The following is a 15,784-nucleotide window of genomic DNA, read 5'->3' as shown; positions in this document are numbered from 1 at the left end:
TTCTTGCCCAAATTCAGTGGTGTAATCCAGAGTGGGGTGCTGTTAGAGTCAAGGACACATGTATTGAGATCACCCGCTGTCTGTCGCTGTGCTAGGGATCAACTGGTGTTGCACAGGAAATGTAAACAATCACTACCCTGCTAGATTTTGTTTTTTTCCAGTGTTCTGCAGAAGTTCGCCTTATTTTAGCACCTTCAGATTTCTGTTTTTCAGACTGCCTTTATCCTATGCACCAAAGATTTCGTAATTCCTCAGCTGATTCTATGTATTGTCCTAATCAGGTTTACTATTTGTGGCTTAATACGGTTGGTGAATCCAACCCCTGCACCGTGGTTTATGGCGAGGATAGGCAACCTTTTTACATCTAGGAGTCTCCCCCGCCCCCAAGACTCCAGTGGCACATATGGGTCGTACAGCTGAAATATTTGGCCACAGATTTTTCTAACTTTGTATTTGGACAGATGGCGGTAAGCAAAACAGGTGTGCTAAGCCTACCAACTTTACAAAAGAAATCTTATCAAAAATCTGCAATCTGCCATCCAATTTCTATCTCAAAAAGCTGCAGGAGCCAGACAAATAGACTTGCCTACCCACGGAGAACCCCACAGGCTTCAAAAATGGTTCGCTCCACTCATGGATTATGGCTCAGAATATGTGAATCTATCCATTGCAATTTGTATAACAAACAGTGGTTAATACAAACTATGCCTTAATACAAACTAGGACAATATACAGATGTCTAGGAGGAACTGGGACTTTCCACATGCCATGCTAAGCTGAAGTGTGGCTGGCTAGTTTGTGGCTGAGTGGGCTGTGTTCACATGATACACTTAGCCATGATTAACTGACACCCTAACTAGCCAACCATACTTCAGCCTACCATGTTCTACAGATCCAGCCTCTGTGGTTAGTCTGTGATTCAGCATCAACCCATACATTTAAGTTAATTTACTATAACATGATTACATGGGCATCAGCATGGGTGCAGGGAGAAAGTAATGCCATGGGCATCATGACTTTATCATGCAACTGACAGAAATTATTTGCATAATTTGTCTGACAATGTCATGGTGCAGGTAATGTCACTTTCTCTGGGTGAGTACACCTTGTTGCCTTGTGTGAGCAGAGCCTGCCTGTCCTCCTGAAATGAGTAAACATGTAAATAATAGCAAGCACCTTTTCTTCCAGTAAGGTTCCTGTGGTTTTTTTCCTGGTATGCGCCAAAGCAAATGCAATACTGACAGGCAAATACAAAACTAGTAAAAATATTCTACCTGCTGCATTTTAGCTCGACATCAAGCTTTTAAAGGAATGGGAGCCATGCCAGGCAAAAAAAATCCATTCAACAGCAAAATTATTTAAAAGAGAGTATAGCTTTCTCTTTTCTATATAAATACACGATCTGCAAATACCCATAGAAAACCAGCAAGAGAAAATGGCTGACAACACAGTACTACTGTATGCCTACCTATTCAGAAGTATATCCTGAATTAAGTGAATTTTTAAAATATTTATTTATGCCTTCGTGTCATTCTTGACTCCTGGTGACTGCCTGGAGTCTTTCTGCTTGGAGGTTATCTTGGCAAGATTTTTGAAGGTGGTTTGCCCTAAGCTTAAAATTTTTGGATTCAAATACATACATTGATACAGAGGATTTTAAAGATTAATATTCAGTTCAAGCCAGAACTTTTTGGATTGATGGATACAGAGTTAGAAAAAAGTCATGGAAGTCTATTTTAGTATATGATTACCGCAGCAAGATTATTATATGCACAAAGATGGAAAGACTTGACCCTACCCACTATGGAGGAATGGTTGGTGAAGTTGACAGAACTTGCTCAGATGAACAAACTAACTTCTTTGATTAGAGAAAAGACAATATCTACATTTATTGGTAACTGGAAATCCCTTATGGATTTTTTGCATAAAAAATGAAAAAATGAACTTGTGATTTATGGGTTTGATGATTAGACAGGACAGATTATAGAAAGAAGAGAATCATAATGTAACTTTAGAGACAGAGTTAAAATATAATTGTACTTATAACTGCTGTGAAGAATATTGGAAGCCACTTGGTATCTTTTTCTTTCTTTTCTATTTTTCTTTACCTTTTTTTCTTTTCTTGCACTTTTAGCTTTCTCTTTTATTTATTTCTCTTTATTTATTTTCTTCCTTACTTTATATTAGTTTGTATTAGTTTTTATCTTTCTTTTTAAAAACTTTAAAGATAGACAGACAGAGGTTTGCCCTTGCCACCTTCTTTCTAGGGCTGAGTGTATGTGACTGGCCCAAAGTCACCCTGACTTTGTCCCCAAGATGCAACTAGAACTCATAGTCTCCCAGCTTCTAGCCTAGCACTTTTACCACTACACCAGTTTAATCTAGTATTAGATAAATGTATACTGTATATGGTTTCACCCTAAATATCCTTTAGGCCAGTATTGTTGGGATCATACAATGCCATGTAGTTGTGGTTTGTGTATAAGCACATCAGTTGAGTAATGCATGTTTAAATAAACCATGACTTAGCATGCTATGCAAACACAGCCAATTTGTTACAGGATAAATTTGAGGTAAATAATTTTGGAACATAATGTGTGAACAGGCTGTTAGATACTCTAGTCTGACTCAGAACTGGAACAGAACAAATCAGGGAATATGAACATGTTTTCAAATGCTTAAAATAATGTTGGCAAAGCCAATCTATACAAATGGCTATTTTCACATTCCTTGCCCCATGTATTACCTAGTACTATGTAGCACTGGAGGACAGTGATTAGGAGTAACTTCCTGATGGTAAGAACTACTTAGCAAAAGAACAGTTAGTTTAGGATAATAATTGGATCCCTCTCCCTGGGAGTGTTCAAATGGGGGCTGAGGGACCTCTTGTTTGAGACAGTAGCAGATTGGGGCACTAAGCAAGAGGTTGGACTAGATGACCTTTCCAACTGTGCCATAAAAACAATGTCGACTTTTAGTGATGACATAGACGGTCCTTCTTCAGGATGATCTGTCCCCAGCCTGGTCCTTCAGGTCTTCCAGTACTGGACTCATTGCTGCTATACTGTAATGAAGCCTATCCATCTTGCTGCTGGTCATCCTCGTCTTCTCTTTTCTTCCACTTTTCCCAGCATTACAGACTTCTCAAGAGAGCTAGGTCTTTGCATAATGTGTCTGATATATGATCATTTGCGCTTGGTTATTTGTGCCTCAAGGGAGGACTTGGGATTCATTTAGTCTATGATTCATCTGTTTGTTTTCTTGGCCATGCATAGTTTTCTAGGAGTCTTCTCAAACATCGAAGTTCAGACACATCAATACTCTTTCTATCCTGCTCCTTCCAATTCATACCTTTTATGATTCTATGACATCACATTAACGTTGCTACACTGCCTAATCCACTTTGCAAGGAAAAGCGAACGTGATTGCATCATGTTGTTCCCCCTGCCCCCCAATGAAATTTCCAATGTTTTTGGAAAGATGTAGATTGGTGGCAGCTTCTCTTAGCGCAGCATGGGAAACAATGCTGCTTGGTGCGCCCCAGTAAGACTTTTACATGTAGAATGTTTTTATTCCCTCTTAGCAGCTCGCCTTTTCTGGAATTCAGAGGCTTTTAAGAAAACATTCTGTTAAGCACAAAGTTCTGCTAAGTACTCTGTGCATTTAAATGTTCTATCTGGATTGTGGCCTAACCAAAAAAATGCCTAAGCCATTCTGATAGTTTCTTGCAAGGAGAAGAGCTTTTTGTCAAGTGTCCAAAACATTAATTCAAAACAGAAACTTGCACTCCACTTACTCTTTGTGGAGTAATGGAATAGCATCCAGCCATATATATGTTCATTTACTGTGGCTTTCTCTCAGAGCCGCTTCATATGGTTCACACATGGTTATCAATTTACATGGTCAAAAATAAAAAATTAGAAAGAGAGATGATCATACACCACCCAGACTATTTTTCAACTATTTCTAAACATTCATTCATTTCAAAACATTAGTTTCCAAATAAACAAGCTTATTTTTTTTTAATGTACACATTGCCCTGTATGTAAAAAAGGGTTGTCATAAATCACTAGTCTTCCTGGAATTCCACTGTGAACTACAAGTGGGTCATGCCTGACTTAAACAGGGTCATACAATTATTTTCTTTCTAAACAGGAGAAAGACAAGATGACAGGCAACATTTGGATCAGAACATTTTACTAACTCACAAATGGCTAGGTTCACACATTGTGACAAGCCATAATGTAGTTTGATTTTGGCTTATTGTGTGAACCTAACCATTCATAAAACATGATTTATGAAACAGCACAGTGGCTTCCTTGTGTAATTGGTTGGCTACTGTGAGAACAGACTGCTGGACTAGATGGGCTAAGTGCCCAATCCAGCAGGGCACCCTTCTGTTCTTATGACCTGGATCAAAGTCTGAGTTCATATGACACTAACTAAAAAGTATCCTTAAGAAGCATGTGCTCATAATGATTTTATTGTCACATACAACTTTTTAACCAATTGTTAGGCTTATGCATCTTCTGAATTCTGAAACAACCATCAATTGGGGTTTCTGGAAATCAAGACTTGCAACTTAAGACAAGCCTAGTATAAAACCCCCTAGTTTTCAGAAACCCCAAATGGCAGCTCTTTCTGATTTAAACAACATGGTGAGTCATGAAGTTTGGCGAAAGTATCACCCAAGAGCAGGATAACATGATGGCAAGCATGCTCATCAACCAAATTTTCCAATTGATTTGTTCTGTGAACATAGCCTCTGAGCAAGATGAATCTGCATTTTACAAATCAATACAAGGATGCTGCCAAACTGGCATTCCCATTAGTAATCCCATCATTTCATAAATGTGAGAATGCTTGTCACATGTTCTGTTTCTCTGATCACACTACCAATAGCCAAGCATGTAGACAGAGGCTGAGGGAAATGCATTTCTGATGATCTTAAAAAATGGAAACATGGTTCTTTGCATCATGTCAGCTGTAACATAATGCTACCTAGAAACAGGCCAATAGAATTTCAAAAAAATTGATTTGTGGTTCAGATTAAGGTTCAAAGGTGTCCACAGGAAGGCTTGAGGAGACAAATGATGAAAGCAGTACTATGCTAACATGACACAAGGTCTACCTTTTTTGTTCATGCATCATGGTGCCACACCCATGTACAAAAGGGGTGGAGCTTACTGTGCAGCAGCATTTTCATCATTCTGATGAAAGCTCTGGATTTTGTGGACACCTCTGATCTGGAATCATCTAGAACCAAAGATTTTGATGTACAGTATCATCAAGCTTTGGTACCTTTACCAACAGACCATTATAAAAACTGAAATAGACTTCCTGGTTCACTTTGGGGGATTAGAAAATAATATTAGAAATATTAATAGCAATCAGAAATTAAAAGCAATTCATATTGCTTTTAAAAAAGGCAACTTTAATTAACAGTGGGCCTTTAGATTCAGCTAGAAATTGTGGTCTGGCCCTGGAAAACACGAAGTAGCTTATTCCTACTGAGCTCTGGAGGAAGAGGTAAGAGTTTTTCTCTGTTTGGTTATTTCATTTTATTATTAATTCCTAATTTGTTTGGTTGTGCTTTCTGCAAAAGGAAAAAAATAATGTGTTTATTTTAAATTCCACTGTTTCAATGGAGGACCCAGTTACTCTTCTGCTGCCTGTACCTTCTGCATCTTTCATCCAATTTCCTTAACATCTGGAACAGCCATAGGAGGAGACAAAAAAGTCAAGATGGCAACCCTACCCCCATTTTACATGCATCACAGCCACCATGTTAGCTTTTCTGATCCCCTCTACTGATGTTGCTGTTAGAGATGGTACCCACAAACCCAGTGATATGCTTTCCTCCCATCCCCAAGACAGGAGGACATTATTTACCTGGAAACCCAGTTCCTACATGGTTCCTCTTGTTGTGTCCCTCAAATGAGACTGGCAGAGGGGCAAGGATCCACCATCGCTACTACTATTGGGGAAAGGGATGAGCAGGGAAGAGAAAGGGGAGTTTCTCCTCTCTGTCTGCCTCTCCCGCTTCCCTTGGTCCTCTCCTCTTTGCCGCCCTTCCCTCCCCTCTTGACTTGCTGGAGAGACTGCCCCCGATCATCATCAAAGCAGGGCCAAGAACACACCCCTTCATGGGCAGTCCTTAGCTGCCACTGTGGCATCCTAGGTGATCACAGTATTTTCCAAGAAACCCAATGGGAAGAGAAGGGGCAGCAAAGGGAGAAGAGTGGGGAAGGCAACAGACCCACATTTGATGGGGGTGAACAGAGGTAGGCAGGAAAGAATGAGGGGAGGATGACAACGAAGATTATCATTGGGAAGACTGTTGTGGTATGAGACAGCAACAGGCTGAATAGAAGTACTGGTGAGGAAGCAAACTTTTCACACCAGTAACTTCCAAGGCTGCTATTTCTTTGCTCCTAGAGAAGACCTGTGGCTGCCAGGGAGGTTCTAATCTCTTCATCAGCCAAAGAAGAAATGGCCACGAAGCACAGAGCCCCATGGCTGGATGAGAGGGTCAGCTGGACCTCCGTCAGGCTCCTCCTCCAGGTGACATAGATTAGCCTCACAAAGAAGAGCTTGTTCCATTTTCCAGTGGAAAATGCTATTTTTTGGCTGGCATCAAGAGGGAGGCTCTGAGGACATGTCCTGCACAAATGGTAAGCAGGCCATCTTGGCGCTTGGCGAGAAGGGTGTGTGATGAACCTTAAAGGGAAATTACTGTGTTTGGGTGGTCATTAAAATCTCCACGTTTCTATATGCATAATGTTCCACCAGACTTAGATATACCTCAAAGAGTCAGTTCAGTACTACATCTGCTTTTCACTGATGCAGAATTATTGGTCATATTAATTTTAAAAATAAATGTATGTTGATACATATCATTCATCCAAAAATTTAGACTGATATCAGAATGGTATAAATCCTTCCAAAATGAAGTTATGAAGATAAAGCAGCAAATGAAAATCAGAAGATCTGATAGAACACTCTCCTATCTAAGAAAGTTCACATCACAATGACCAGTTTGGACAATCATATATTTATTTAGTTTAGTAAGCTAAAATACCAATGAACGTTTTGCCTATACATACATCTTCACTTTCCTCTTAGCCCAAACTACAACTGAATTTTTTTAAAAAAATCCTCTAACCATCATTTCCCAATTTTGCCCATGCCCAGTAAATATAGTTACCAACTTTAGAATATGGCAGTATGCTTAATCAGAATGAAATCCAGAGAAACCCCTCTTGTTCACTGTTTTGTGTAAAAGTGTAAGATACTAACAGAATCCCGTGCTGTTTTTAATCACACATAAAAGCTTCTATAATCCTCTTTTATTTTGATTTGTAGTCCTATATTATCCAAAGTAATGATGGGTAATCATACTGCACAGACAGCCATCCTTTCACACAGTGCCTCCAGTTTCCATTCCAAACTTCTTCCTTGGCTACAATGACATACAAATTGCAAATTCTAGCTTCATTCTACTTGCTAACTCCCTTATTTTCTCTATACTCCTTAATACTATTAATTTCAAAGAAGGCCAGGACACTCAACTATTGCTAAGTATCAACCATTCTTTCATCAGGCTTTGTCTAGTCAGCCTACCAGCACATCCTAGCCTTGAAAAATATTTATTTGCAAGGCACGTGGCAAGATTAGTGTAAGCATAATTTGGATTTCAAAGGATCTAATACGAGTTCTTCTGATTTAGGCAGCCTCAGTAAAAATCATGTTGACCATTGGGCTAGATCTATTTGATTCACATATCATGGTGGTCCACAGATTAGGAGGCATGGCTGAGGCTTACCTCATGGCCTGGTGAATAGTTCACATTTGATTGGCTTCACTAAACACACAAAGCCATAAGGCATGTTTCATAAACTACAATGGCTGGGTCCACACAGCACACTGTACCAAACCATACACACACAGGCTGACGCAGGGAAGTGACTGTGGATTTATTCTCTACTGCTCTCAAGGGCCAATGGCACCAGCACCAATGGGTGGAAATTTTAAAGAAGAAGATCTAAACTCAACATAAGGAAGAATTTCCTGACCATGCAATCTCTTAGGCCATGGAACAGCTTCCTTCCTGGAGTGGTGGGGGCTCCACCACTGGAAGCTTTCAAGCAAAGGTGAGGCAGCCATTTGTCCGCAATGGTCTGAGGATTCCTGCCCTGGGCAGTGGGTTAGACTAGAAGACTTCCAACTCTATAATTCTGTCATATATTCAGAACTGATTCATGATGATAATGATAAGCTTATTTAAATTATATTAAACTCCTGAAGGGAACTCAAGGTTTATGAGAAATAGTCTATGCCTTAAAGCAAGATCTGTAAACATCTAAAGAATGGAATTTAAAAATGCAGCTGAAGGGACTTTTCTACCCCTTCAGGCTCCATGAAGGTTATAATTCAGGATGAAGAAGTTAAAAAAAAAATCAAATCCCAAATTCAAATTCGTAAGCTCTCAGGATGCAACTAGGAGCCACCTTCCATAGCAAACCCACCCTCTAGTGGCCATTACTGTGCATCTAATATTCTGATTGCTTTTAAAGAGCACCAAAACTTCTGGCCAGTATAAACTCTTCATTAAGCAGTGTGTGTGCTTTTCCAATCCCCTCATGCTTAATTCACAGCTACTGTGATTTCCTCCAGAGCTGGAAATGCTTAGTTTCCCATTCTCATTTAGTCTCTCCTTAGTTAGAATAAAAATGCAGCCTCAGTCAGTATCTAGGTCAAAGTGCATTGTACAGCCTATACTGTGGGTGAAGAATCAATAGGGAGCACTATCGCCCCTTCCTTCCTCCCTAAAATATGGTTCCTAGTAGACAGAGAAACAAAAATCCAATCTGCTGATATAAGTACACATTTATACACATGGAATAAGCATATCCTTCTCCCTTGCAGAATATATGGAACCTTATTTCAAACCAATATTTGAAAATGTCTGAATAAACAAGAATTTGAGGGGGGAAAGGGTTTTAAAAATTATTTTTACACACACAACATAAAATAAAAAACTATGTCCTTGGTTTTCACATTGCACAGCGCTCCATCTGAATATCAAGATACTAAACTTAGACTTTAAAATAACACAATAAATCACAGGAGCTGCCTTGCTAACTAGGTCATCATTTTGCAATGTGGGCACCTTAAGAAATTTCTCACTAAGAGGAACATATTCAAGCAATAGGAATGGGAGCGTTATGGCAGAATTGAAATTACGTGATTTTTCCCCAAAAGTAGAAGCCTACATTGCATGCTGAACTGCACTTACATATATTAAGTCTAACATGCATGTGTATGTATGTATTTTATATTTATATAAAATTGTAACTGTAGCATAAAAACCCTGCACTATCACACGTACACAATCTCAGTACAAAACTGTGGGCTGTATTTATTCAGACAGTGATCTCAAAGTAAAATTAAATTCACCTCCATGTCTATCAATCTTATTTTTCAGTAACAATAATTAAGAAGATACACAACGCATACGCAAAAAGCATCTTTGATTCGTATTTTAAGAAAAAAGAAAACTACCTTCCTTCTAAAGATTCTTTTAAAAATAGTCTTTAAAATACAGACAGACACAGGCACACATTTATTCTTGAGGGTGATTGTTGGCTTAATGTGTTTTGTCCTTTTTGGTAAGATTTTAAAATATGAAGCTTGGAGCACTTCTGCCTGAACGCAGAAAAGCTAAAAATGCAGCTGCATTACTGTCTTTCAAACTCTATTCCCAATTCGGCCCACCTCTCCACCCATTCCAGTTCACAACCGCTCCTTCAAGCCCTTGACAATGGGGCCTTTGCAGCTGGATAGGAAGGATGTGTCGCCAAGATCCTTCCCACGAAAAAGGCCACACGCTTCCTGCTTTTCCAAGGGTGGGGAAGGACTGTATTGGTGGGGGGGGGGGGGGAGACCCTGGACAAAGGAAAGTGCGAGGATCTAAGCGAATCCCGGGCTCGGCTCACTTTCCGACACACAGTATCCAGAGGAGCAGCAGCCTTACGGATTGAATCCAGGCGTGGCGTGCGCGTTTTTTTTTTTTTAAATCTGCGCGAGCCCCTTGTTATCTCTGCCCAGATAACTGCTGCGCTCGGGCCATCGGGAAGGAACTGGCAGGGTCGTATTATGCAGCCCACCGCCCGAACGTTTTAGCCTGCAATGGTTGCAAGACCCGCACATGCTGGGGAGGACAGCTTGGTGCGTTCCCTGCGTTATGCGACGCCCTGGCGGTGAAGCCCGAGTAAAACCCGCTTCTGTTATGGGGCCGGGCCGGCATAGGCGGCGGCGGCGGGGGGGGGGGGGGCGGGAAGAGAGAGTGGAGATTTAATGGGAAATATAGGAATATAAGACACTTACTTTATCTATGGTACCCGGCAGCAGGCGATCCAGCAGCCTGCAAAGAACCACCCCGTCTTTCAGAGATGCTTGCAAAAATCCCTCCGGGTCCGAGATGCTTTTTTTGGGCGACTCCAGCACCCCCAGGGTGATCAGCCATGTAACGGTTTGCTCAGCTGAATTCATGGCTGCTGCCGCTGCCAAGAGGCTTCTAATCCCACCGAAGAGCCAGAGCGAGAGAGGGCAAAGAAATGCACCGGAGGCGGCGGGGGTCGTATTTTACGGGGTGTTTGGGATTGCTTTCGAAACAACCCTTTCCTCCCTGGACTTGCCCCCAACCACCCCACCCTCCCCCTTTTCCCCCCCTTTATTTTCTGCTTGGGGTTTCACATTGAGGCAGCCGAGTCGCGAGTCGCTGCCGCTGCTTCTGCCGCCGCCGCCCCCCCTCCTCTTTCCTCCTGTAGTTGCAGATGACGACGACTCGATTTACGAAATCCAGGAGGTTCAGTTTCTCCCTCCCATGCGTTTTGGCAGATTGTCAAACGCCTTTTCATTATATACACATGAACCTGCAGCGCCTCCCCCCGCCGGCTGCCTCTCCATGACATCATTCAAGCAGCAGAAGGCGGGGGAGTGGGAGAAAATAGACCCGCGCCTTCTCCACGCGCAGACCGCGCACGGAGTCAGCGCCCCTTTGGCGGGCGCGTCGCAGGAAAGCCGGGGCGGGGGTGCGCGCGCCCCGCCGCCGCTTCCTGTTGGAAATCTCTTAGGCAAAGCCGAGCCTTCCCTTGCTGAGGTCTGCAGGCTGGCAATGCGGACCCTCGATCCCGCGCGTGCAGGCGAAACGGGAGCATGCACACGTTGGTAGTTGCACGTGAGTGTGCGCGAATACGCAGGGTTGGTTTTGCTTCTGCGGCCTTACGGAGGCCTGCAAGAGCCTTTGATGAAAGTGTCTCTGCGCTTGTGTGTGTGATTGTGTATACACTGTAGAGGTCCCATGACTCAAATATTCAGGTGGGTTAAAGTTCTAAATTTTACACTTCCGTAACATCCAAAGGAAATAATGTATTATCTCCTGCCCGTGGGTGGGGGCGGGAGGCTTTTCCTAGGCAATGCGCCAGTGATTTGAAAGGAGACCCGCGGGGGAGGGGTTGAAACCAGCCGACCCTTCGCACTGAATATCCAGAATTGGTTTTCATCTGTCCGATTCGGTTTAAAAAAAAAGAACGGTCACTGACAAAGAACGACGAGGGGACAAGGCGGCAAGGGAAGCAGGAATAAGAGTTCAGCGACGTGCCTTTTAATCGTTTTCGGGCAGCTACGAAGCTACCAATGTACGGTTCGCACTGGACGAGGGAAGATGCGGGAAAATAATCTTCCTGGCTTCTCGTGCAGCGGGAAGAGAAGCCGCTCTTACTGAAAAACCTTCGCGTTTGCGACGGGGTTTTTCTTCTGCTCAAAAACAGTTCAAGCGAGCGGGCTGGGAGGGCAACGCGCCAGCCTTAAACATGTTCGACCCTGACGTAGCTTGAGCGGTTCTCGCTCGGGGCGCCCTCCAGTGGCAGGCTTGTTGATTTCTACCGCAGGATTCGTAGCTCGATCGCCTCGATCGTTTTTGTGGTGAAGGAAGAGTTTCTTGTTTCTTTTCCTGGTGACTAAAAATGCAGATAAACCGCAGAAACAAATATCTGAATTCAAATCTGAGATAAATTACTTTTAAAATGACCAGTCACCTTTCACAATTAATAAATTGATGGGGAAGGAATTTAAAAAGTACCACGAGGGTTTTTTTTAAATAAAATGCATTGTATCACAACTGTCTTCACTAAATTATGTTATAACCTAACAGTATTAAAACATATTCTCAGTAATAAAGCATGGATATTTTATTTTCCTTTCATTTAAAAAAAGTAACTTTTTAGTTAAAAAAACCTGCATTCCTAAAAATCAGACTTTTATTTTTCTCTACATAGAAATTTTATACTAATGCAACTTAATTTGATCACATTGTTTAAACTACAGATTAGATTAGATTAGATTTTCTCAACTAGGGTTCCATGGAATTCTGGGGTTCCACAAGAGGTCACTAGGGGTTCTCTGGCAGATCACGATTTATTTAAAAATTATTTCAAATTCAGGTAACTTCACATTAAAGAGGTACGTTTCATTCTTTAGTTTAAGAACACTGTTAATGCATATATACAGGCCTACACATGAAACAAATATAATAATTTTGTAACTTCTGGCCTATATTTGAGCCTAAATGTGCAGGGGTTCCCTGAGGCCTGAAAAATATTTCAAGAGCTCCTCCAGGGTCAGAAGGTTAAGAAAGGCTGGATTAGATGCACAAATCCTTTTGGTATATATCTACAGAAAGTAAGCCTTTACCACTTTGTTTTTCCTGAGATAATGAGGAAGTCTGTGAAAACTATGTTCACTTTAAGGATAAAGAACAGCTGCAAGCAAAGTACCATTGTCTCTGCATACCGAGATTTCCAAACATTAAACCATCCGTTCCAAAGTTAACCAGGAAAACCAGGTCTTCTTCTCAGTGAGATTCTAAGGAGACAGGTCACAGGAACTTGAAGAAAGCACCTGTGTGGACTGAGAGGAAAGAGGAAGATGATCCCTGTTTTTCAAGATTTTTTACATAAACATTTCACATTTCACCTCGAAGCTCAGTGTAGGCAGCTGTATGAACTATGCTGGGCTGCGAGATGATGATCGGCCAAAAGTCAAAAAGTGAACTTTATTATCAAATTGACGCTTGAATCTTTAAGTCTCTCTCCAGTTTCAGTTTAATGCTTTAAACGAGCAGTCACCAGCTGTCTGAGGCTTAACAGTATCAGGTCTTGTCCATTCCAGATGCAAACAGCAGTGTAAATCAGGAAACCAGACCAAAGGCAGAATGATGTATAAGCATTTACACTATCATTGGAAAGTATTTTATTATTAACATTTTATTAAAGTATATTATTAGTAGGTGAACTTGGGAAAGCCAGAATATTTGGAACTCTCCTTTTTCCATGGCTAAATATAATAGAAGTTATTCAACTTTCAAGTGTTAGAGTCATCTTGGTTTCAGGAAAAGAAGTAGGACCAGAGGTACACTTCAGATCTGCCAAAGGCAGACATTGAAGACAAGAACATTTAAAAAGGAAGATCAGGTGGCTAAATAGGGTGAGATCTATAGCCCCTACCCTTGAATGCCCTGACTTTGCACAGATGAACAATGTGGAGATATATAACGGTCCCCTAGACCACTGGGCTAACATATCAGTAACTTCAGATTCCTAGTGTGGACTCTCAAAAGATTTGTTCTCTGTTCAATAATTTACAAGCAGTACATTTCAGGGTCAGCTAGACACTCCGACCTCTTGTTAAAATTAACACCAGATGAGCTCATTTCATAAATGTTTGTTTCTCTGTTTGTTTATACAATTTTTTTAATGAAATCTTTATTAATTTATTTAATAAACATAGAATTACATACAATAATATCTTACAATATAAAAAAAAAAGAGAAGAAAAAAAAAAGGGGAAAGGGAAAAAGAAAAAAGGTGTGTGTGTGTGTGTGTATATATATATAAATAAAAAGGGGGGGAGGGGATAAGATGAAAAATAAATAAATAAATAGAAAGATTAGGGTTTCCGACTTTCTAGACGGTACAGCTTAGTATCCTAGCGTGTTGTTATTATTTTTTTCCTTAATTCTCTAAATTGCCTTCATTAATTCTAATAAGATTAAACAATTAAGTAATTTGCTATTTATATACTATATATACATATTAACTTTTTGAGTCCATTCCACATATTTGAAAAAAAGTATCCAGTCCTTTTGAAAATCTTCCATATTTTTATCGTTTAGTTGGTCTGTCAGTTTTGCCATTTGCGCCAAATTTAGGGATTTAAGTATCCATTCCTCCACAGATGGGATTAATTCTTCTTTCCACTTTGCAGCGTAGAGAATTCAGGCCGAAGTAATCAAATACAGTAGAAGTTTTCCATAGTTTTTTTCCAAATCTTTGTTCATAAAGCCCAATAAATAGAGTTCCAGTGATTTATCAATATTAACTGCCAGCATTTTACAAATTATATTATGTATAGAGGACCAAACTTTTTTCGCTTTTTTACACGTCCACCACATATAAAGTTCCAATTGCTTTTTTACATTTCCAACAGACATTTGACGTATTTTGAAACATTTTCGATAATTTTTCTGGGGTGGTATACCACATGTACATCATTTTATAAAAATTCTCTTTTAAATTATAATTTGATGTAAATTTTAATCCCTTAGTCCACATTCTTTCCCAAACATCATATTCAATATTATATCCAATTTTTTTCCCATTTATTCATACATTGCTTAATTTGTACATTTGGTATTCTCATTTGTAATAACATTTTATATATTTTAGAGATCATGTGGTCATTATTAGCATAGATTTGTTCATCCCACCGAGATAGTTTTTTAGTAAATTTGTAACTTTTAGCATCTATTTTGAATTGTTCTTTTAATTGAATATATGTAAACCAATGACATAAATATCCTTCATTTTCCAATTCTTCTCTTGTTTTCATTGTAAATTTAGTCCCTTCAAATTTTATTAGATCCAAATATTTTAGCCACTTATAATTTCCTATTGTTTCTCGCCTTATAAAAGCTTCTTGTGGGGAAATCCATAGTGGTATTGTCGATGTTAGAATAGATTTATATTTTTCCCAAATTTTAAGAATAGGCGATCTAATACAATGATTATTAAATATTTTATTTACTTTCAATTTGTTATACCATAAGAAGCCATGCCATCCAAATTTTAAATCATGCCCTTCTAAATTTAGTAATTTATAATCTTGTAGGGTGATCCATTCTTTTAACCATAATAAACCACATGCCTCATAATATAGCCTGAAATCGGGAAGACCCAAGCCTCCGCTTTCCTTGTCTTCTTGTAATAATTTAAATTTAATTCTTGGTCTTTTCCCTTGCCAAATAAATTTTAAAAGATCTTTTTGCCATAATTTAAAAGTTTTATCAGTTATAAATATTGTAATAGTTTGAAATAAAAATAGCGTCTTCAACAGAATATTCATCTTAATTGCAGAGATTCGTCCCATAAGTGATAAATTTAATTTTTCCCACCTCAGTAAATCTTGTTTAATTTCCTTCCATATTTTAACATAATTATTTTGGAATAAATCACTAGTATTGGTTGAAATCTCTATCCCTAGATATCTAACTTTTTTGACACTATTAAATCCTGATTTAATTTCTAATACATTCTGATTATTTTGTGGCATATTTAAATTTATCATCTTCATTTTTTGATTATTTATTTTAAAACGAGCTAATTCTCCATATTCTTGTAGTGTCTTTAATAAGTAATCAATTGATATTAACAGGTTTTATAAA

At 39.6% G+C, this 15,784-nt stretch overlaps 1 protein-coding gene across 4 annotated transcripts in view; it reads right to left on the bottom strand.

Annotated features, from left to right (window-relative positions):
- ARHGEF7 (Rho guanine nucleotide exchange factor 7) overlaps nt 1-10,687 on the bottom strand; it is a 94,914-nt gene extending 84,227 nt beyond the window's left edge. For all 4 annotated transcript variants that reach the window (XM_063304852.1, XM_063304847.1, XM_063304848.1 and 1 more), the window contains exon 1: nt 10,390-10,687. In XM_063304852.1, coding sequence (XP_063160922.1) covers nt 10,390-10,554 — 165 coding nt within the window. In that variant the 5' untranslated portion in view covers nt 10,555-10,687. The remainder of the gene's footprint in view (nt 1-10,389) is intronic.
- Nucleotides 10,688-15,784: the final 5,097 nt, after the last annotated feature.

This window comes from Candoia aspera, chromosome 5 (genome assembly GCF_035149785.1).
Source record: "Candoia aspera isolate rCanAsp1 chromosome 5, rCanAsp1.hap2, whole genome shotgun sequence".
Lineage (NCBI taxonomy): Eukaryota > Metazoa > Chordata > Lepidosauria > Squamata > Boidae > Candoia > Candoia aspera.
Note: the sequence above shows the minus strand (reverse complement) of the source record. Positions and strands in the feature narration are given on the sequence as shown.